At 52.9% G+C, this 21,460-nt stretch overlaps 1 protein-coding gene across 1 annotated transcript in view; it reads right to left on the reverse strand.

Annotated features, from left to right (window-relative positions):
* Window positions 1-8,206: 8,206 nt before the first annotated feature.
* Window positions 8,207-21,460, reverse strand: part of PAX8 (paired box 8) — a 58,356-nt gene continuing 45,102 nt past the window's right edge. Inside the window, exons 10-12 of the mRNA XM_081795123.1 lie at window positions 17,172-17,273; window positions 10,844-10,930; window positions 8,207-9,399 (exon numbers count right to left, since the gene is read on the reverse strand). Of these exons, the coding sequence (XP_081651249.1) occupies window positions 9,323-9,399; window positions 10,844-10,930; window positions 17,172-17,273 (266 nt within the window). The 3' untranslated portion in view covers window positions 8,207-9,322. The remainder of the gene's footprint in view (window positions 9,400-10,843; window positions 10,931-17,171; window positions 17,274-21,460) is intronic.

Below are 21,460 nucleotides of genomic sequence, written 5' to 3' on the forward strand. Positions count from 1 at the left end.
TGCTAGTCCCAGGAAGGGGAGGAAACCAACGATCTGGAGGCCTTCTCCTCCAGGACCTTCCTTGAGCCCTGCTCCCCCAGTTCAGTCTGTCTCCCTTCCCCTGTCCTCCTCTTATCCCCTGCCCTCTTCTTTCTGTCTCCGCTCCCAGTAGAACATAGGCTTCCCAAGGGTAGAAGCAGGGCATGTTGGTTTCCATTGCTCTGAGCCCAACTCGTACAGTCAAGAAGTGTAAATCTCGAAACTGTATCCTCCCTGGGCTTCCAGCCTCCGTGTTCTCCTGGCTCTCCTACTTTCTTACATGGTCTTTTACTGTCTTTCTTCCACTTGCTTCTCCCACCCCCGAAGTCAGCCTTCCCCAAAGGCGCAACCTTCTGGAGGCCTTCAGGATAGCTTCTGGGAAAGCCTCGTGATGTCGGCTTTCAGCTCTGATCTCTGTTCTGCTTTTCAGACCCGGGGGTCTAACTGTGCAGGACGCAGCCCTCAATCTTCCTGGAGATGGTAAGTTTCCATACAGATGTACTCCCCTGTTTCTAGTGATGATTCTGTGACAGTTCTGTGACAGTTCTGTGACAGCTGATTTGAGAGGCAACGTACCAGGATTATGAGGATATTTGAGCCAAATGGGCTTCTGCCTCACCGGCAGTGTCAGGTAGACGTTTCTGGTTTCCTGATGTCTTTGTCTCTGTCTGGTGAGACAAGGACAGGGTCTGGAGGAAGTACGTGGACAGAAAAGCGATGACTCTTTCATTCAGCGAACGAGGACAGGTGAGAGTGAAAGTCCTTCCACCTGGCCACCAAGGGGCTCGAGGCTCATTTACAGATCAACTGCGGTGGCCCAGGACCACTCTTTGTATATTTCCCGTGGGCCTGATGCTTTATTTCTTATTTGTATTTTCCTAATTTATTACATGCATTTCCTGTGAGCTGTCTCAAATCCTCTCTGGAACAAGGTGAGGAATACATTAATATTTAAAATAAAATAAACAAAATGTCAGTGTGTGTGTGTGTGTGTGTGTGTGTATGTGTCTTAGGTTGGAAATTCCTTAAGGGCAGGGACCATGTCTGTTTATACAGCACCTGGCACAGTGTCAAATTGAAGCTTAACAAATGCATTTTGATGAAGAGGGAGAAAGAAGCTGTCTGCAGGAAGATAGGGAGATTTAGACTGCACCCTCCAGCTACCCTTCCACCAAAGCCCCTTTTTCGCAAGGGGTGCCCTTCATACTCTCTGTTCCTGACCATCCAGGTTCCCTCCTGTCATCCCTGCCCTGTCCCCACTCCTCATGACCAACCCTGTCCTCATCCACACCTGCTCTCTTACAGATGTGCCCCTTACCCACACAAACACAGCTCCAGACACACCTCGCTCGGGGCTTCCCCCCAAAACACCCTGCCCACCCTTTCACCCGCTGCCCCAGCCCCACAGGCTCAGCCAAGGCTGGGCAGCAGCGTGTGGTGCTAGGAAATGCCACCGGCGGAGCCGTTGGAGGTGCTGTCCCTACTCGTGCCTTGGCCCCGTGGGGGCCTCCAGCCAGGCGGGGACCTGGCAGAGGGAGGGAGAGGATAAGCCGCTTCAAAACTCCAGATGCAGCAGTTAAAAAGAGGACAGAGGCAATGATCCTTCAAATTGCCACATCTGTATAATCTGCCTTTTATTTTCTGCTTCATGAAGTTTTATTTCCTATTATTTATTCACCTCCCCGCCCTCCCCTCCCCCGCCTCCGCTCCTCCTTAGCAGGCGACATGCTCAGATGGGCCCTGAGCCTTGGCCTGGGTCTCAGCCCACCCCCACCCAACCCCCACCCTGGGCCGGCTGCTGGGAGAAGGCACCTGCTCCCCCCTCCTATGGTGCCCCCCCATCCTTGTGCTGCGGCCCCTACAGGCCCCTCCCTCCACCCTCCAAGGGGAGCTTGGCTGCAGTGTGATGGGGGGAAGGGATCAGGGATGTGAGGCCTGTCCCCCAAGACGGCTGACACTGCCACCACCACTTAGCAGGAGCTTATGGGAAAGAAGAGCCCAAGGCCCTGGAACCCACAGCCAGGGGGTCTCCATCCCTATGTACCCTCTCCCCGCCCTCCTCTCCTGTGCCTCATTTCCCACCCTCAAGGCCTCTTCCTTCTGCTCTTCCAGGCTGTGATCAGAGAGCTGGGTGGGGGGTGGCCTGCTGAGCAGGGGCGTATTGAGATGGGAAGAAGGGGGACCAGCCAAGCCTGCACTGGGAGGGACAGCTGCCCAGCTGTTTAGGACCTGAGCCCCCTTGTCCTGCAGGAACAAAGAAGCCGCTCTGAGAAAGACCCAGGCTGGAGTGCGGGGAGAGGGTGTTTGGGAAAGATCGTCTACATTTTGCATTCCCCTCACCTAGCACCCTCCTTATCCCTCCTGGGGACACACAAGCACAGGAGAACAGCCCTTTTCTGGAAAGAGAGGTTTGGCTTTTAGGCCCTGTGGGTTCAGGGTTTGCAGTTGGTGTTCTTAGTGGCTGCTTCCTGGAGAAGACAGGGATGCCAGAGAAAGGCCTGGCAGGGGCAGGGAGGATTTCGCAAATATCTGAAACCTGAAGGCACTTCACATCACCTCTCTCAAGGCCTTCATCACCTTCCCGCCTTGTTCTGTCATAGTGGCTTTCAGTAAAATCTCAGTTCTAAGTTCGGAGGGAGGTGGGGTGGGGTGGGGTGGGGGATGGTGTAATCCAATCGGATTCATCTTGTTTTCCAGTAGATGCCTGTCACAGTCTGGCACATAGTAGGTGGGTCGGGAAAGACTCCCAAATGAATGAATGAATCAATGGATGGGAGGGCTCAGCAGACTTTCCCTGCCCCAGCCTCTGTTAACTGTGGCTTATTAGTCTCATCTGGTTTCTGCCCCAGCCCTGGAATCCTTTTGAAGCCTGGCTTAGTTCCTCCAGCTGAGACGGGGCCCCTGGGTGAGTAGGGCACCAAAAGCCACCCCGTCCCCACCCAACAGAGACGCAATTCCAAATACGGCAATATGGTGCTTCCTATGGGGTTCAGTGGAAAATTACCTGGGGAATTTGGAAGAAAGAGGGCTTCATACCTGAACCAGTCAGATGAGGCCGGTAATGCCTTTCACTGACCCAGGCAACCACTGAATCACAATGTTAAGGCCGGACATCATCTCGGCCCAAGCCACACATTTTACAGCTGAGGAAACTGGCCTCCCCTGGGGTCTCCAATGGGGAGGAGATGGGGAGGGGCCAGAGCCCCGCACCCCAGCTCTGGGCTCCTTAGCGCCATCACTGGCCACTCGCTCTGGGGGAAGGGTGGGAGAAACAGAGGTGATGGCCAGGGGCCCCGTTATGATGACAAGAACTAGCAGGTTCCAGTACCCCCCAGAGTCAGTCTCTACACTGGCAGGCAGAGCAGCCCTTTTCCTTGGCATCGGCAGCTAGTTTCACCAGCCCTTCTTTCTTTCTTAAGCTTTTCTCTTTCTCTTCCTTTCTTTCCGTTGGTGGGGAAATGAGTTTCCATTCAGACCAAGCTCACCCCTTCAGGGACAATTTCTTTCCCCGCGGGGGCATCAGATCCCCTGGAGGCCGATCGATAGATCGGGCCCAAGGAACTTTCTGGCCACACTCCTTGGGCTGGGGCCGCGGGGTGCTCTCATCTCCCCAGGGGGGCCTATGTTGGGGAGCCGAGGCCTCCCAGGAGATGGGGTGGGGGGCGGGGGATGGAAGGGTGGAGGGGTGGGGGGAGGCACAGGCTTGGAGGTGGTGGGAAGATAGGAGACCCGAACGTGACTTCCCGGTCTAAGCTCCGGGCAAGGCCCGGGGCGTAAGTTAAGCTTGCTAACAATGCCCCCCTCCCCAAGGCAAACAAACGAAAACCAAACAAAAAAAGATTTATTTGCAAATGAACAGCGGCTCCCGTAGGAGGCCTGGGCGGCGGGCTGTGGGCCCGTGTGCGTGACTGTGAGCGCCCGGTGGGCCCGGCTCCCTCACGCGGGGGAGGGTGCCTTGGCTGTGGGGGAGGAGGACGTGGAAGTGGGGGGTCTCGGAGCGGGTGGGGGCCGGAGGCGCGGCGGGGGGAGGGTGTTGGCTTCACGCTGGTACTAGTTTGATTTATCCCTAATGAGTTCTCAGCACATGGCTGCTCCTGGCGCACTCCGGGGGCCAGCGCGGCCTCCCGCGGGCCCCAGCCCGCCCCGACTCCAGAACAGCCGCCGCTCGCTCAGAAAAGAGCCAATTTCCACACTGCACAGTCCGCTTCACTCAAGGGGAAATCACATTTCCCTGGGAGAGCCGCAGGCAGTCACTCCACAGCCTGGCCAGCTGCCACCAGGCACAGATGCGGGGGAGCAGGGCCCCGCTCCCCCTCTCCCCTCGCCCAAAGCCCCGCTTCCCGCCGCCCGCGGCCCCGAGCCCCTGCCCCAAATCTCCGGACAGCCTCTCAGCGGCCTCTGCTGCTTTGCAAGACCAGGAGAGAGGGTGCCGTCCAGGGGAGGATGCTGGCCCGGAGGGGACCGGCCTTGCCCGCTTCCTCCGGCTTCTTAGAAGGCCAGGCGGCTGGTTCCGTCCAGGGGCTGGGGCACGTGGAGGCGGGGTTGAATGTGGTGGGTCTGCCTTCAGGAGACAAGGCCTCCGTGCCTGTGTCCCACGGTCCCCCAAACAGCCAGGGGAACAGAAGAAGGTAATGAGAAGAACAAGAAGCCAAAAGATAAGCAGATGGAGAGAAGAGACGCACGTCCTGGCATTTGTGGAGCAGGACGCAGGACCTCTAAGCCCTTCCCGAGCGGTCACTTCCTCTCTCACGTGTCCACACCCCTGCGGGACGCAAATGGGGGCGGAAGGAATCCTTTGCTCCGGACCCAGCGGAGGAGGAACTGGAATAAGAAACTAAGAGATGCAAAATGTCAGGACAAAGAGGTGAGAGAGGTTGAGGGACGGGGTTCTCCACAAGAATCACAGCTATGGTCACTCAGCCTGGTCACTCCCTGTGGAGGGTGACGCATGAACTGCGGGCAGAGGAACAGTTAGATCCCCTATAGATGGAAGTGCTTTGTGACCCTAAAGGTAGGACGGCAGCTGCCAAGGGATGGCCGGCAGAGAAACTCACGGCCAAGGACTGCGGAAACGGGGTCAACCCTGGTGCTCCTGGGCCCAGTCCTACCGCCTCCGCCTGTAGCCTGACCTCTGGTCCTTCCATCCAGCACTGTTTGCCCTGTCAGGAGAGCATGGAAGTGCCCTGGGTGCTCACGTGCCTGCCATCCCTCCCCACAAAGTAAAAGCCGCCTGAGGTCTCTGCAGAAGCCTGGCCACATCCAGGTATCAAGGCCCTAGATTAGGATGCAGAGTTGGCCTTAGATTAGGGGTTGGGCTGTGGTCCCTGCTCCTCTGAATGGCCTTGAAAAAGTCAAGTAATCGTTTGCTCTCAGTTTCTCCATGTGCAAAATGGGGCCGATGTTCAGAATCAGAGACAAAAATTGATATGAATGAGCTTTATAAACAAAGACTAAGCCTATGTGGAGGATTAGGACGTCTTCTGAGGATGAGGGAAGATGGGGGTGGGGGTGGGGGGACAGTTAAGTAGGGAGTGAAGGGGGACCGGACAGGGACCTCCAATCCCCCTTGGCCTCCCTCTGCTCCTGAAGCTCAGTCCCACCGACCAGGGGGTATTGTGATCTCCAGGCCCCTCCTCCTGCACCCACCCCAAAGGACAAGGACATCAGGAGTCTCCTAAAGAGGACCTAGGTGTGTACACGTGTGCATTGGGGGAGGGAAGCAGGAGGATGACGTGGGCCGGCAGGAAAGCAGCAGCCCTAGCAAGTGCCTCGACTTCCCTGGTCTCCTACTTCCTGTCTGAAAACTGTGGCCACTGACTGCTCTTGTCTGAGCTTGTTGCCAGGGTGAAGCGCGTGCCCGCACGCGAGGGACAGAAAATTCACTTTCGTTGCTAACAACTCGTGGCAAGGATATTGGAGAAGGGAGAGAGGGGTTGGAACCCGCCTGGGGCTGGCCTTGGAGGCAAGACTCGCAGCTGCCCCTGTCCTCACCCCTGCAGGCTGTGGGGTCAGACTGGAGCGTCCACACAGCTCCAACCCACCTTAGAAAGGGGGGCGGGGGGTTCTGTCTGCTCCACCTGGTGGCCCCGGGGGGTTTGAGCCGCTCTGTGTCTTAGCCGGAAGCTGTTCAGCTGCCTGCGGGGGCTGCCTGGCCCACTCAGACCTCTCGGAGCTTCTGGTACCCTGGGCTGGCCCCCCTGCGCTAGGAGGGGCAGAGGGGGTGTGGGGAGGTGTGGTGGGCGGTGGGGGTCACTGAAGGGGATGGAGTGAAGACGAAATGATGGAACAGGAGCTGGGAGAGCTGCCTGGAAACCTGAGGAGGCCTCCCCACACCGGCTGTGACTGGGATTGCTTTGGTTGCGAGGCAGGTGGGTGCCTCTCTCGCCCGCTCAGGCCCAAGCCTCACCTCAAATCCTCCTCCGCACACGCTCTACTCCCACAAGTCTTCGCAGAAACCAGGGCCTGACCTTGCTCCCCGGCAAACCGACCCCCTCACATGCAGCTACTCACAGGTGCTTCCCACATTCCCGCGTCTCCTCCCTCCTCACAATCCTTTACCCCCGCCGGGGCCACCCCAACTTCTCCCAACACTGCCCCCAGTGCTGGGGCACCTCCAGTCGTCGCTTTCCCCCAATACAGAAACGACTCTGTTTTCTGAGACCCAAAGGGGGGACCATGGTTTGACTGTGGATCGAACGTCTGGACAGGCACCGTCTAGTAGGACACATGGCCGTTGGCCCACACCACACACTAGCCAACACCCGCTTTGAGCACAGTGCCCTGAGACGCTCAGCTCACCTCAGAGAAAGGGAGGGAAGTTCAGAACCACGGTTACCTGCAGCAAAAAAGCACAGCCCAAGTCCCTTTGTCATTTGGGGGTTGGAGAGGTCCTGCCCGGAGCACCAAGTGTTCCCAGAGAGGGTTCTGTCTGCAAATGCAAAATCGCTCTGCAGGCTCCTTGGGGCGCCATGCATCTCAAAGTGATCTTGGAACCGGGGGGGGGGGGGGGGGGGGGGGGGGGGGGGGGGGAACTGTCTTAGGGCACTCAGGGACCCAGAGGTTCGAGATGATGAGGAGCCTCAGATACGACGGGATTCAGTCCTGCTTCCATGCTCATAGCTAGAGGCAAGTGCTATTCTTGGAAAATGAGCCTCATCTCAGATCCCCTCAGAAAAGGAGACGGGTTTTCTCTGGGGGAGGGTCCCGTGGCTCTACTCTCGTACCATCCTTGGCGAGCATCCCTGGCCTCTCTTTAGGGAGGATGGTGGGGCAAGAGGCCTATCTCTCTGCCTCAGCCCTCCTAGTCTTGGAGTCCCTGGTGGGTGAGGAGTTTCCTCTCCATCTGACAACCTCCCTTTGCTGCCCTGTCGTCAGCATTCACCTGGGCACCATGCTACACAGAGCCCTGCCCCTAGTTCCAGCTGTGTCCCCGGTGGAGAGGGTCCCCACAGGCCAAGCACCCTCGTGGGGGCACAGCCTTTGCAGTCACCATTTTATGTGACCCTTGTTCTCCAAAACTTCTTAGAAAGGGATTGTCTGCCCTGCGGCCTCCCTCACCCCCTCCTGGCCCTGCATGCCCAGGGCCACCCATTGCTCGGTCTTTCCAAGAGGACTTGATTGAACCCCACCCCCCACCCCCACTTCCCACCTGGGGCAAGTTATTTCATTTAGCCTCAGTTTCCTCAAATCTCGAATGGGGCTAATCCCAGCTTAATTTATGGGAGGCCCTCCACACGGAGCCTTGCACACAGTAGAGCCCGGGAAATGTCTTCTCCCTCCTGTCACACCGCAGGGCGCATGGGATCGGTTACCTGGGCTCCGGTTTACAGTGTTCCCAGAACCTTCACCAACCCTCCCCGCTGATTCTCTGGCTTCCTGTGAATAACAGGAGCAGCTGCTTGTGGGGAGTCTACGATTGGCCCGGCATCGTGCCATGTGCTCATTTTAATCTCACATTCACTCACAGTGGAAATCAAAGCTTAGGATAAGTGGCTGCCCGGAGTTAAACATCTATTAACAGAGGGAGAGGGAGAATGCCAAGTCAGGGCTCCTGGGCATCAGACGGTCTTTCAACCCCCGCCCCCCACCCCCCACCCAACATGAATTCATTGTCCACAGGGCTCTGGGATTCTCTGGAGAAAGCCCAGACCCAGGGTGCTTCCTTCCCCAGCTGACCCCAAAGCCTGAGACCAAGAGTAATGGTTTATTGAGTTATGTGGTAATGGTGGGTTGTCTTTAAAAAAAAGAAAGAAGCGTCAAGGAGAGAAAGCCCAACATGGCAGGGAGACAATTCACTGAGAGGCCAAAGTCTAGGGGTGGACAGAGGGAAGCTTGACCCAAACAGAGCTTCATTTACAGTATTTACAGTCAGGCTTCTGGGGCAAGGGCTGCGAGGGGGCCAGAGGGGGAACCTCCATTGCTGGCTTCAGGGGGTCGCCTCAGGGTCTTTTCCGTTGCTGTGGGCTTGGGCTGTAGGCTGCATACCTGGCTTGGCAGGGGCAGTAGGGAGAGGGAAGCGGTCCCGGCAATTCTGCCTCATTCTGCCCCCCGGGAAGGGCTGCAGCTCACTCCCCAGGAGCCGGGGCCCTGGGGAATGTCTGTCTCAAGCTGTAATAGGCCGACTGGCTGGCAAGGAATGATCCACCGGAGGAGAACCTGGGGCGTGCTCACACATTCTCAGCAGCAGGCGAAAGGCAGGCCCTTGACCGCCAGGTGGAGCTTCCGGCTGACTCCACCCGGCCCTCAGCCCGTGGCCGGGAGGGAGGCGCGGAAAGAGCCAAGCAAGCCGAGTGGAGGAGGTGGACGGCCAGAGCCTCGGCTGTGGGGCAGGCTGCAGGTGACGATCAGCGGGGCTGTGGGGGGACAGCCTCCGCGCCCGGCTGTGGTGTGCGGGCTGGACAGAAGTGCTTACAGCCCAGGACCGCCAGAGCGCGTTGATGGAGCCACAGACGCCTTTGCGGCCCTAAGCCCCTCGTGGGGCGCGAGCCGTCCCTCTCAAGCTCCTCGGCGGTTCCCTCCTCTCTGCACATTTCTCCTCCAATTCTGTCTCTTTTGGAATGGGGCAGTGCTCTCTCCCTGGAACTCCTGCCCCTCATTGCGGAGTCTTTAGAGGACAGTTTGGCCTTCTCCAAAGTCATCCTGTCTTTCATGGTTCATTAAATCAACCACACAGGGAGTGAGCCGCAATGCTGGACTTGTGGTTATTTTTCATGTAATAAATAAAGATTCCTTTGTGTGACTCTCTGGGGCCTGTCCCAGGCCAAGTCCTCCTGTTGCTCAGTTGCTCCCACTGTCCCCATGGCAACTACAGGTGGTCAAAGGCCGTGGCAGTGGTGGGCGGTGCGCTTGGCCTTGATGTGGAACTGTAATAATATGGGGAACCTGGACGTGTTTTAAAAAAAAAACAACAACAACAACACTGCTGGTCAGAAGGGGAAATTGCACCACAGCCTTCCCCTGCATCTGCTAACCTTTAAGACAACACAAGTTAATCATCTACCCCTCCGGCCTATCTGATCATCAAAGATTAACTCCTCTCTGGGCCTATTTCCTCCTTCCCTGGCCTCACCTTTGGGTTTCTGGCCAGAATGAGAACTGTTGGCTTCTTGCCCCTCCCCCCACAATGGCTTTGACCTTCAACACCCTCCTTTTCAGGGAGAGGGCAACTGAGAGCAGTTACATCTGGAACCTTGAAGAACCAAGCGCACCTGGGGATCACTGGGGCCTTCCCCAACCTTGCATACACAGTGCGAGGTCAGAGAATCTTCTCCTTAGGGCCCATTCTAGTCAGAAGGACCAGAATCCTGACTGGCCATGGGGGATGTGCGTTTGAGGATCTCCACAGGGAGGCTCCCTACACCTGCAGGATGTGCAGCCCAGGAAGGCTTGGCGGGGAGGTGCCCTGCCCCTGGCCCATCTCAGCACCCTCATCCTTTCTGGCTAAATTGAACGGAAAGGTGAGTTGGAGTTGACCCCTTGTGGCAAACAGAGCCCAGGTTAACCACCCTCCCAGTCATTTTTGGAATGCCAGAAGGTAATGGGAAGAAAGGGGGTTCTTGGGGGATGGCTGGTCCTGCCAGGCCCTTGGGGTGGGCCACACTTGCTCCACTGCTCCTCTTGGGCTCAGGTTTGTTCTGAGACCCTCAAGGTCATCACTCAGGGAAACTCTAGTGGGATTCTTCAAGCCACTTATGGGGCTTGGTTTCCTAAAAAGCTTCCTTACCCAGCCCATGGCCCCAGGGCAAGAGAGGGGTGAACAGGAGCCCATAGCTCACTCTCTGGACCTCCATCCTGAAGGGTGTCCACATCTCAAGCCAAATATCAGGAAGGTACTGAACAAAGGGTCCCCGTATGAGGGTTCTGGTGCTGGATAATGAGTACCAGTGCGCCACTTAGATGGTTAATGTGTGTGACAGGACAGCCTTATTTGCACTCCTGTAGGGCGTCCTTGCCTCAGTGTCCCTGCTGCTGCGCTGTGAGCCCCTGAAGGCAGGAAGTCCACTCTTAGACTTTGCTGGAGTCCACCTTTGCCCTTCCAAGGCCTGAGCCCTGAATCTCACACAGAACCAAGATTTCAGAGACATGGCCTCAGGCAGTAGGAGGGAGAATGATGCCGAGAAGTCTCTTGCTTGTGTGCTCTCCCTCCAAACACCTAGGTACTTGGCCTTCCCTCTACCTGCTTGGACTGCCAAGAACACCTGTCTCCCAGAAGCCCTCCATCTAACCTGGGCCTCCGGGCTGCCTTTCAGGCAGACTTTTGGCCCAGTCTTGTACCCCAACCCTGCCCCACACAGCAGAGGGCCTGGGCGGCCCCAAGGGGACTTACTCAGCAAGCTGGAGTTGGGGAAGCGCCAGGCCTCGCCGTAGGAGGAGTAGGGGGTGTGGCCGTAGGCATTGCCAGAGTATTCACTTCCTGTTGGAGGCACACAGGTGAGAGGCCTGTGAGGTGGACGTACCAATGTAGGCTTGGGGGTGGGGGAGAAGGGTCTGCAGGGCTGGCACTGGGCCAGCCCTGGGGGCATGGACAGCCAGGGCAGAGACCATGTGAGCTCAGATGTCCCTCAATCCACCCTTTGGGGGCCCCTCAGCCTGCATCAATTTGGACAGGTACCAGAGGCGCCGCCCTGACAAGCTCAGTCCTCCCAGGTAGCCCAGGAGGGACATGACATTATTGTGCCCATTTTTCAGGTAAAGAAGCTAAGGCTTGGAGACCTCTGGAAGCTCACACAGCTGAAGGTTTTGGTGATGTTTGGAAGCTGAACTGTGTCTCCGGCGCCCAGGTTCTACCACTTTTTCTGGGCCTGGACCTTCAACAGAAGACCTTTCCAGGAGGGGCAGAAGGGAGTGAGCGGGGTCACAGAAGCAGCCATAGAAAGAATTAGCACATACAAACTTTTTAGCCTCCCTAGCTCTGAGTTTGTTAGGGACGGGTGTGGGGTGTGTATGAGGCTGTGGCGGTGGGGGAAGGGGGCTGCTGAGGATTAGAGGAAGGAGCCCAGGGAGGAGCCCTGCAAGGCACCAACCTCTTGGGGACTTGCTCTGAGGACGTGGGGGTCCCATCCTAAGTGGGCCACTTGAAGCAAACTCAGTGCATGACTTCCAACACAGCAAATCAGATCACCTCTTTCTGTGAGTGGATTCTTGGCTTTACCAAAAAGGAATGACTTACCAAAGAAATGACATAAGGATTCCCTTAAGTAACAACAAACCCAAGCAGACCGCACCATTACCATGGGGACTTGGTGGGGAGCTTAAAGTCTGCAAAACATGTTCCCATACACTATGCTCCTTTGTCCTCATCAGCATCCTATGCAGCACCCATTAATATGGCCAATGGAGAGAAGAGGAAATTGGAGTGCCGCAGGATTAAGCAGTTTGCCTCACATCAAATGGCAGAGCAGAACTTGGCCTCAGGGCTCTTAACTCTGAATTTCGGATAATCCCTTTATGTGCTTCTGAGACAGTTTCGTCTGAAAGCCAGGTTCCTGCCAATCCTGCCAAACCATGAATATCTGCACCGCCTTTCAGAATCTCATCTGCTATTGGGAGCTAAGAGCCTTCGGTGGCTTCTGGTCTCCTTCACCGACACTGGAAGGGAAGCCTGAAACTGCCTGGCTCTGGAGCCGGCCTGCCTGGAATCAAATCTCTGCTCCCAAATCTCCCACTTCCTAGCTGTATAACCTTGGGCAAATCACTTAACCTCTCTGAGCCTTGCTGTCCTCATCCGTAAAATGGGACGAATTATTGTCTCTATCTCATGGTGTTTTAGGGAGGATTAAATCGGATAATATACGTTAAACGTTTAGCCCCACTCTTGGTATATAAAAAGCACTCAAGAAATGCTAGCTTTTACTATTTTCCCATCAAGCAGGCGCTAGAATAAAGCTCAACCGAGGATCACGAGTGAAGAAACTGCTCCCCAGAGAGGGAAACACATTTACCCCAGATCCCCTGTTCAGTTAGAGCCTGCACTAATCATGCGCCCTAGCTCCTGCCCCAGGGCTCTTTCTTGTATCCCACAATGGAAACTGTTCCCCATTAACCGCTGTTGTATCCTCGATTTGCCTGGTTTCAGAACACCCTAGAAGGAAGCTGATTCTACGTGGGCTACACAGCCGGGGCCTCTAACCACAACCCCCACTCACCCCACCCCCCTGGCCAGTGCCAAACACTACTGGCTTCGAAGGACAAGGAAGAGAGGTGGAAAATACAATGTGTTTCCTCTCTCATTTTGTCACTTATTCATGCATTCACTCACTCACACGCTTACTCATATACTGAACACACATTCACCAAATACCTATGTGCTTCGATCACACGGAAGCTGGCGGAGGGGTTGGGGCACAGGAGGCGGCACGCACCTGGGTGCCGCGTCTTCCCACCACCAGACCCGTCAACCTGCATGCAACCCCAGTGGATGAAATGTTTCCGCATCCGTGAAAGGCCAACCCGTCATCTTTGCTCCGCATCCCACCCCTCTCACCTTTCCAAGGACTTTCCCCCTACAATCTATCCCCTTTTTTCCTGCTTCATCAATCCCTCCCTTTCTAATTCACCACTTCTTCCAGGCAGCAAACATGCTCTGCCATCTTCTGTTTTTAAAAAATTCCCTTCCTGCCGCGTATCCAGCTACCAGCCCCTTTCTGTGCTCCCTGGTCTCTGCCCTCACCTCCTCATTCCCCTCCAAACAGGCCAGTGCTGATCCCCTGAAATCCCCACAGCCTCCATCCTGATCATTCCAATGGTCACTTCGATGCCCACCCCACCCCCTCAACCTCCTAGCCAACCTTGATTCAGGTCATTGCTCCCTCTTTGCCTTTGGGTTTCACGATGCCTTTGCCATTAGATCCACTGTTCCCTCCCACTCACTCTCCTTGCTGGTGTCTTCTCTGCTCAAGCTCTAAGTGCTGAAGGCTTGGTCTGTGAGCCTTCTGTGATTTTCCATCCACATTCTCTTTCTAGTGATCTTGTCAAATCACTTGGCATTAAATAACAGCTTGGTACAATGGCTGAAATTTATGTCCTAGCCAGAATTCGTTCCTTCAGACATATATCAAGTGCCTACTAACTTATTAAACTGGGTATTTGGAGGTGTCTCAATCCTATTATGGCCCAAGTAGAACTCTTGATTTCCACCTGCCACACATTCTATCCCTTCCTCTCCTGGTCTCCCATATATATACTCGCCAGCACCACCATCCACGCATTTTCCCAAGCTTCAAGCCTAGGAGTCATTCTTGCTTCCTCTGTTTTGGAACCCCCACAGCCAATTCACCAAGTGTTGTTGGCTGTACCGCTAAAATACCTTCAATGTCTCTTTTCTCCTCCCTCACTGCTTACCCCCCCCCCGCCCAGCCCAAGCCACCAAGGTCTTGCAGGAACTATTACGGTTATCCGTCCCCTAACTGGTCTCTGTGCTTCTTCTTTTGACTGTCTACCTTCCAGTCCCACTAAGCTCCTCCCAAGAATGAAAGAGCAGTCTGTTTCCCCGGCAGTTGTCTTAAAATTCGACCCAGCCACTACCAACATCCCCTCCTTTTGTAGTGCCTTCCCCATTTACTCGTTGTTTCTTGGATATACTCACCAACTCCTTTTTAAGTGTGATCGCGCTAAACTAGTTCCTGCCTTGGGGCCTTTGCACTTGCTGTTCTTTTGGGCTGGGGGTGGTTTGCTCTAGTTTATCACTTGGCTGATCACTTTGAAAACCGTCTCAAAGAGGTCTCCCCTGTTCACCCAATCTAAAGTGGTTATCTCCTCTCCCCGTGGCTCTTTAATACATCATCCAACTTTACTGTCTTCACAGCACTTGCCACTATCTGAAATGATCTTGTTTACTCATGTGTTGACTTGTTTACTGTACTTTTTTCTTCATGATTAGGTTGTAAGCTCCATGAATAGAGGGGCCTCCTGCCTTCTTCACTGCTATATCCTCAGCATCCTATACCATAGATATTCAACCAGTATTTGTCAAGTGAAAAAGAGATGAATGGATGAAAGGACGCAAGAATGGTTTAAAGGCTGGAAACTGGATGATGGATGATGGAAAGGTAGACAGATGAAATGATGGATGTATAGAGGGATATATGGATGGATGGATGAATGGATGGATGGGTGGATGGGTGGATAGAAGGATAGATGGATCAATGAAAGGATGGATGTAAGAAAGGATGGATAGATGAACGGATAGAAGGAACTATCAATGGAAGGAAGAAATGGAAAGATGGATGATGGATGGATGGAAAAATGTGTATAAAGATGCATGGATGGAAAAGTGAGTAGATGGATGGACGGATCCATCTATCTGGAGTTGTCAGTTCAGCTCTAGAACTGGTGTGAGGGTCATCAACTCTGTTAATGGGGCAGGAAAAACAACAACAACCATGAGAAGGCAAAACAGATGATGAGTGGACAGGAGAAGTCTGTGTCCTGGTCCTGTTCTTGTGTCATTTTGCTATAGCTTGCGTTGTTATTTCTAGTATTGGGGGAGGCAGTATGGTGTAGTAGAAAGAACCCTAGATTTGAAATCAAAAGACCTGGGTTTGAACAACTCAGTCACAGGGTATAGTTAATTAAGGCCCTGAGCACACTCCTTTGCTTTTCTAAGCTCGTTTCCTCATCTATATTAAACTAGAATGATACCAGCTTCCTAATTTTATGGTGAGGATTCAAAAGGAAAGTTATATCTATGAATGGCCAGGCACACAGGAATTAATGATCTTTTCCTTCCTTCCACAAATGATTGAAGAATGCCCACTGGCATGCCTTGTTTTAAGCATGTATTATGCATCTAACACACAGTCGGCACTCAGTGAAGTTTTTATTAATTTTAATAGAAGGAATCACCGTTTAGTCAACTGGGAGATTGCAGCTACTATAGAGATGGACAAATAATTTTTGTGCAAAAAAATTCCTTAAGGATTAATTTGTACCACGGAGTTCCTAGGAACCAGAGGATACATTTAAATAGTATTGCATTTTCTGAAACCTGATTTACATATGACTTACTGCAAAGTCCATGCACTGCGCAAGGCAAGGCCCACCCCTTTTGTAATTCACTTGAAGTTGATGTTGTAGTTGTGCTATTTTTTTTTTTTTCCACAACACTCACTCAGGATGAGATCCTTCTGGAAACACCTGCGGGCCTTTGATGAGAGGCCCAAACCTTCCAGCTACCTCACGGGTCATACTCTGGGCCCCAGGACCCCCTTGCCCTGGGCCTGGCCTTGGGGAATGATTCATAATTAAGAGAAAAGCCCTGTGCTTTCTGTTTCCTCCTCCTCCTCTAAGCAGGCGGCAGGGAAAGGTGGAGAGGTTGGAAGGGGGATGGGGGGAGCCGACTGGAGCCTGGGATTTTGATTGAGAGGCCCCATTATCCACACTCTTAAAAAAATAACCGAATCTTTTCCTTTTTTATCTTGACCAATCTCATTTCACGCTCCAGAAGAGGAAGGGAGGGAGGGAGGGAGTCCAGGGCCAGGAGGGAGAGAGGAGTCAGTATTCTGTATTTTCAACGCTGCATTAAGCACATCGCCACGGTAACCAGGCAGCAACAAGTGCCAGCTCAGCAGGTTCCCAGGGAGCGCAGAGCCTCCTTGCCTCCTCTCTTCTCCCTCCCCTCCCTCTGCCCTGGAGAGCCCAGCCCACCTGCTTCAGCACAGGGCACCCAGAGTGGGTGGCTGGCAGAGAACAGCCCCTGCCAGGGAGGGAGGGAGGGAAGCAGCCTGGGTGAATGTAATGTGTTAAGTCTCTGGGGTCAGGGGCGTCTGCATGGGGGTCACAGATGTCCTGATTCAGAGCTCGTTCCAAAAGCTCCACGTCCTGGGGCCTCTTGGGGCAGTAGATATGACTCGATTCTGCCCTGTCCTCCCTTGGGTCCTTTCTATACGGTTCCTAAAAGAGTGAGTGAGATTCGCCCAGAAAAACTCCTTGTCCTCACTTGTCTAGACCTTGACACCCTGGGTCACTATTGGGTGATGATCACGCCGGTGGATAAAGAAATCCACATGACTGGCAGGCAGTATTCCAGGACAATGCCAGTGATGATGGAGAAATCCTTCCAGCTCATGTCCCTGCAGTACCTTTGGAGTACCTAGAACACGTGTCCTGCCCATGCAGGGTTGAGTGCATGTGGGGTGTGAAGGAAGGTATATTTCAACCATCTCCATCATCATCATCATCATCATCATCACCGACCCCATTCATATTCAAGTTTTACAGAAAGGGTGTACAAATGCATCAGAGTGAAAAAACTGGGAGACAATGGGTTGCTCAAGGGCCAGGCTTGTGTTTAGCTCACACTGTCCTGCGGACCCCTAAGGCACCCTCCATCAAGCCTCACTGAGTCAACGGAAGAAGTGGCAGAGTTTGGGTTTGAACACTGGCCAGTCTCAGCCCTGCCCATTTCATCACAGGGAATCTGGGAGCAGGTGGGAAGAAGGAAGCTGAGCCGGGGAGAGTTAAGGAGCCAGGACTGCAGTGAAATCTTTGCTCCAAGCGTTTCCAAGAAGATGCACCCTTTGGTGGGTCTTTCAATGCCTTTTGGGAAATCTGTGCATGGGACGCACCCTGCCTCTTGGCCCCTCTTGCTCTTGCTCTACCTTTGGCCAACACTTCCTGTTTGCAGTACTCCCCTCCTGCCCAGCCCCTCCCCTTACCTGCCACCATGCCTGCGATGGCAGAAGAGGCATAGCTGCCCTGTCCGCTGGTGGGGATGTGGGGTGGGTATCCGGGCAGCGTGGGCCCCACCATCTCTCTCCCTGGAAAAATATAGCAAGGAGTCATTAGTTAGGCCACTGTGGGCTTCTGCGCTGTCTGTCTTGCTTCCCTGAGGCTCAGCGAGTCTTCCCTCATGCCACCACCACTCTCCTCAAAGCCAGTCTCCAAACCCACTCCCCCTCCTCCCTTCTCTGCGCTCAAGCTTCTCCCTCTGTCTGGCCAACAGGACACAGGCTCCACTGTGCAGGGAGCACTTGCTATTGCAGTCCTGTATTGTGGCCCATCCTCCAGTGATTTTATTGGTGTGCATCTTATTTACCCATAACAATGTCATGGTTTTGAAGGCAGGGCGGGGGCTATCTCTTCTGGGTCTTTGTTATCCCCCCCAGCGTCCAGCGTAGCAGTGTGTGTAGCTGGCCTAAGTAATACATTAGGGGCCACTGGACTCAGAGCTCACATCCTTTCAGCTCCGCTTTGAGGATCAAGAACGAGGTCCTACAAGGGATGGCAAAGGCCTTTGGGCCACTACCTTTCACTATGCTTTTTTGGACCCGTGGCAGACATCGCTAATCAATCACTGAACTGTTTTCCAATGGGCCAGGGAGGGTGGTTCTTATTCCTCAACGTGGTCTTCCAGGTGGATACAACCTATCAGAATTGTAAAGGACACAAAACCTACAGGCTATCCCTGACCTAGAAAGGAGACACAGGCTGAGAGATATTTGGTGTTAACACCTGAACATGAACCACACATCTGTCAATTCCATTCCTGGAAAAAAAAAAACAAACAGAAACCAAAAAACAACCCACTTTCAGCAAAACAGACATCCAGCTCTCTCTTTATAATCTACGGGTAATGCCCTTGTCTTGGTGGCACGTGGAGACAGCCCTAGTGACCTGATTTCCCTGGCTCTACCTCTCCTCTACATCAGAAAGTTTGAACCTTCCCATTCTGGAGGCCCCGTCTGACTCGGTGAGTTTCTTCCACTTCTCTCATGTCCCACAGGCCCAGATCAGACTCTCCCTCACCCAAGGATTCTTGGCAATTCATCCTGCTTTGGCCGCATCTGTCCAGGTAATGACCGCTGTCATTACCACTCAGCGTATTTATTAATAACATCTATTTTACTCTCAAATGCCCCATTTGGAATGATGAGTTATTTGGTCATTCCATTTCTTAGTGATGTTTACAGGGTTTCTCAACTTCAGCACTATTGACATTTGGGGCCAGATGATTTTTGTGTGGGGGTCATCCTCGGCATCGCAGGATGTTCCACAGCATCCCTGGCGTCTATTCGTTCGGTACTGGAAGCACTTCCCACCCCACAGGACAACCAAAAATGTCTCCAGATATTGTCATATGTCCCCAGGGGGCAAAATCACCCTGGGGTGAGAAACGCTGTGTTCGGTTATGACCATTTTACCCAAGCGCCTCTGCCTCCTTCACATGGGGGGCTGCTTTTTCTCCCGGGACTCACAGGGACCCCCTGTGAGTCGGTCAACCAACTTACCAGGGCCGTCCCCTCTGCACCACTGCCTGTCCAACTTTTCTGCCTGACATCCCCCCGAGGTCCAACATGCTTTGAACTCTTCAGGGGGTGGCTAGTAATGATGAAAGGGAAGGCACGTCCCATGGAACCTCATGAGTCGTTAGTACTGCAGCGACTAAATCTTACCTCTATTTTTAGAGATTTCCTGAAGACAAGTTGTGCATTCAATAAAGATTTATTGAGAAAGTATGAGGTCCCAGGCACTTTTCCGAATACTGGGGATACAGCAGTGAGTAAGAATGCTAAATTAGCAAGGCCAGCCACTAAAGCAAGATTGGGCATGAGCTGGGATAAGCGTGTGGAGCCAAGTTTAGGGCGTCAAAAATGAGACCAGGCCTTCTGGACTTCTGTCTTTCCTCTGAAGGAAGGATTTAGGAACCAGAGGACCTTGGTCCTTATCCTGCTTCTGCAACTAATTTTCCAAGTGTCCTTAGACCAGCCACCTATGTGCCCAAGCTTGTTTCTTCGTGTGCAAAATGGGTGGGGGAGGGGGGAAATAAGAGTACCTTATATACCTTATTACTATTACTATGATGTTATCAGTATAACTCACAGCCAGGGTTTCATGTTATAGGTGGACATCGATTAGTGCAGTGGACACATTCTATAAGTTGTTACATCATGGGAACCCTTATAGAATAAACCCTATTTGAAATGAGCCATCAGTGTTCATTATTTAAAACTATGCGAATGTTTTCATAAAAATGAACACCATAGGTGCCGGAGCAAACAGGGTGGAATCCACTGGAATTCTATAGGTGGGTTCAGTTCACTTGACCCAAGGTCTGAATAAAGGAGGGATTGGAAACTCAGGTGAGGCAAGGAAATTTTAGTGCATTTAGAAGTAGAGGAAGGACTATGCAGAAAATACACCAAGGTAAAATCTGATCCTTCTTTGAAGAAGGACTGCAATACAATCAGCTATCGGACTCAGCCCCCTCGGCTCTCAGATGAACATTTAGCCAAAGACTGAAGGCTCTGAGAGGAAGGGGCGGCCATGAAGTCTGTGAGGGCAGCAGGCGTACAGGGGGTGGACAGATGCATGAGTAGGAGAGTGATGGAAGAGGGTTGGTGGCTAATTCAGGCCCAATGCCTTTTCTTTCCTTTTCCTGCTTCCTCTTCCCTGAGAGAAAGAGAGAGAGAGAGAGAGAGAGAGAGAGCGCTCTAGATCCAAGCCAGTGTGTAGATGAGGGACAAACTAATTTCTCTGAATCACATCTTCCCATCTGTCTCATGAGCTAGGTTAGATTAAAGATAGTAAATTAGGTTCACCTTATCACTTACTTCATTGGTAGGGGCTTCCTGGTACCCTGTGTTGAGAAGGATTCTGAGGCTGCATCTGTGTCTACCATGACTGGGGCTGGAGGTGAGGAGGTAACTCTTGGCTTTTAGGCCTCCTCTTTGCTGGTGCTGGTCTAGGTATTCTCCAGGTCTCCTTTGACCCTGGAGCCCTGTGGTTCCACACTCCCCTTTCTACTGCCCTCGACCCATCCCTTTCCATCACCTGGCCCTACTGTTTCTTGAGCTCCACAGCTCAGTGGGCAGAGCACGAGGACACATGCTCCCCCGAAGCTGCAATTTAGTCACAATTGCCCCGTAGGACCCCATCCCATGAGAGCTAGCCCCTAGACTGCTCTTAGAAATAAATTCATTAACCTCACTCCCTTATATTCTGAGATTTTAATCTTCATCTCTCCTTGACCACCGAATTTTCTCCCAGGGGAGCAGACGTTTCTGGATCAAGTGCTGGAGCAGACCCCAAAGTCTTCCATGAAACTTGGCCCTCCTGGAAAGCCTAGTAAGACTTTCTACAGGATGGCCCTCATCCAGCCTATGGTACCTTAAACTCCCCTGTCAATCCTTCAAAACTCTGCTTCAGTTCCTTGAATATGTGGTTTCTTCCAAAAAGCCAAGAACCTTGCAACCTTCTCAGAAATGTAACCACAGAAGCCATGAGGTAGATGCACTCCAACATGGCCTAACCATGACCTTTTACTGAATTACTTATTTTTGAAGGGTCTTCATCATTAGTTTCTTTGACTTGTTATTATTTATTTATCTATTTATATTTATTTTTTGAGAGAGAGTGCGTGCGCATGTGTGCAGGCATGAGTGAGGGAGGGGCAGAAGGAGAGGGAGAGAGAGAGGATCGTAAGCAGGCTCCATGCTCAGTGCAAAGCCTAACTCAGGGCTCAATCCCATGACCCTGGGATCATGATCTGAGCTGAAATCAAGAGGAACGCTTTACCAACTGAGCCACCCAGGTGCCCTTAGGTTCTTTGATTTGCAATTCCTCTGCACTCAAATATACTTTCTACATGGCCCTATTTTTCAGAAGGTGATGTAGACACAGGCTGATGTTCACTGGCTGCAAAGTGGGGTTCTATAAAAAAAACACTAGCACCCCAGAAATATTGGCAAGTGTTCTAAATATTGGTAGCTTCCAGGAGGAATTTAGAGGGTAGAGGTGATTTCAGACAATTTTATTTGCCCACTTTGATGTCTGCCCTCTATTTGACCCCTTTTCAATTCCTTATCTTGTTCTGATAGCAAAGAAAATTTATAGCAATCCAGAAATCTCTTTGGCAGGACTAAATATAATTTTGCACAAAAGAATGGAGGCGGGTAATGGACTCTTTGATGATAAAACCAAACTCAGGGCTCTCTGATCAGCTGAG

Source organism: Panthera onca, chromosome A3 (assembly GCF_046562875.1).
Source record: "Panthera onca isolate mPanOnc1 chromosome A3, mPanOnc1 haplotype 2, whole genome shotgun sequence".
In the NCBI taxonomy this organism is placed as follows: Eukaryota; Metazoa; Chordata; class Mammalia; order Carnivora; family Felidae; genus Panthera; species Panthera onca.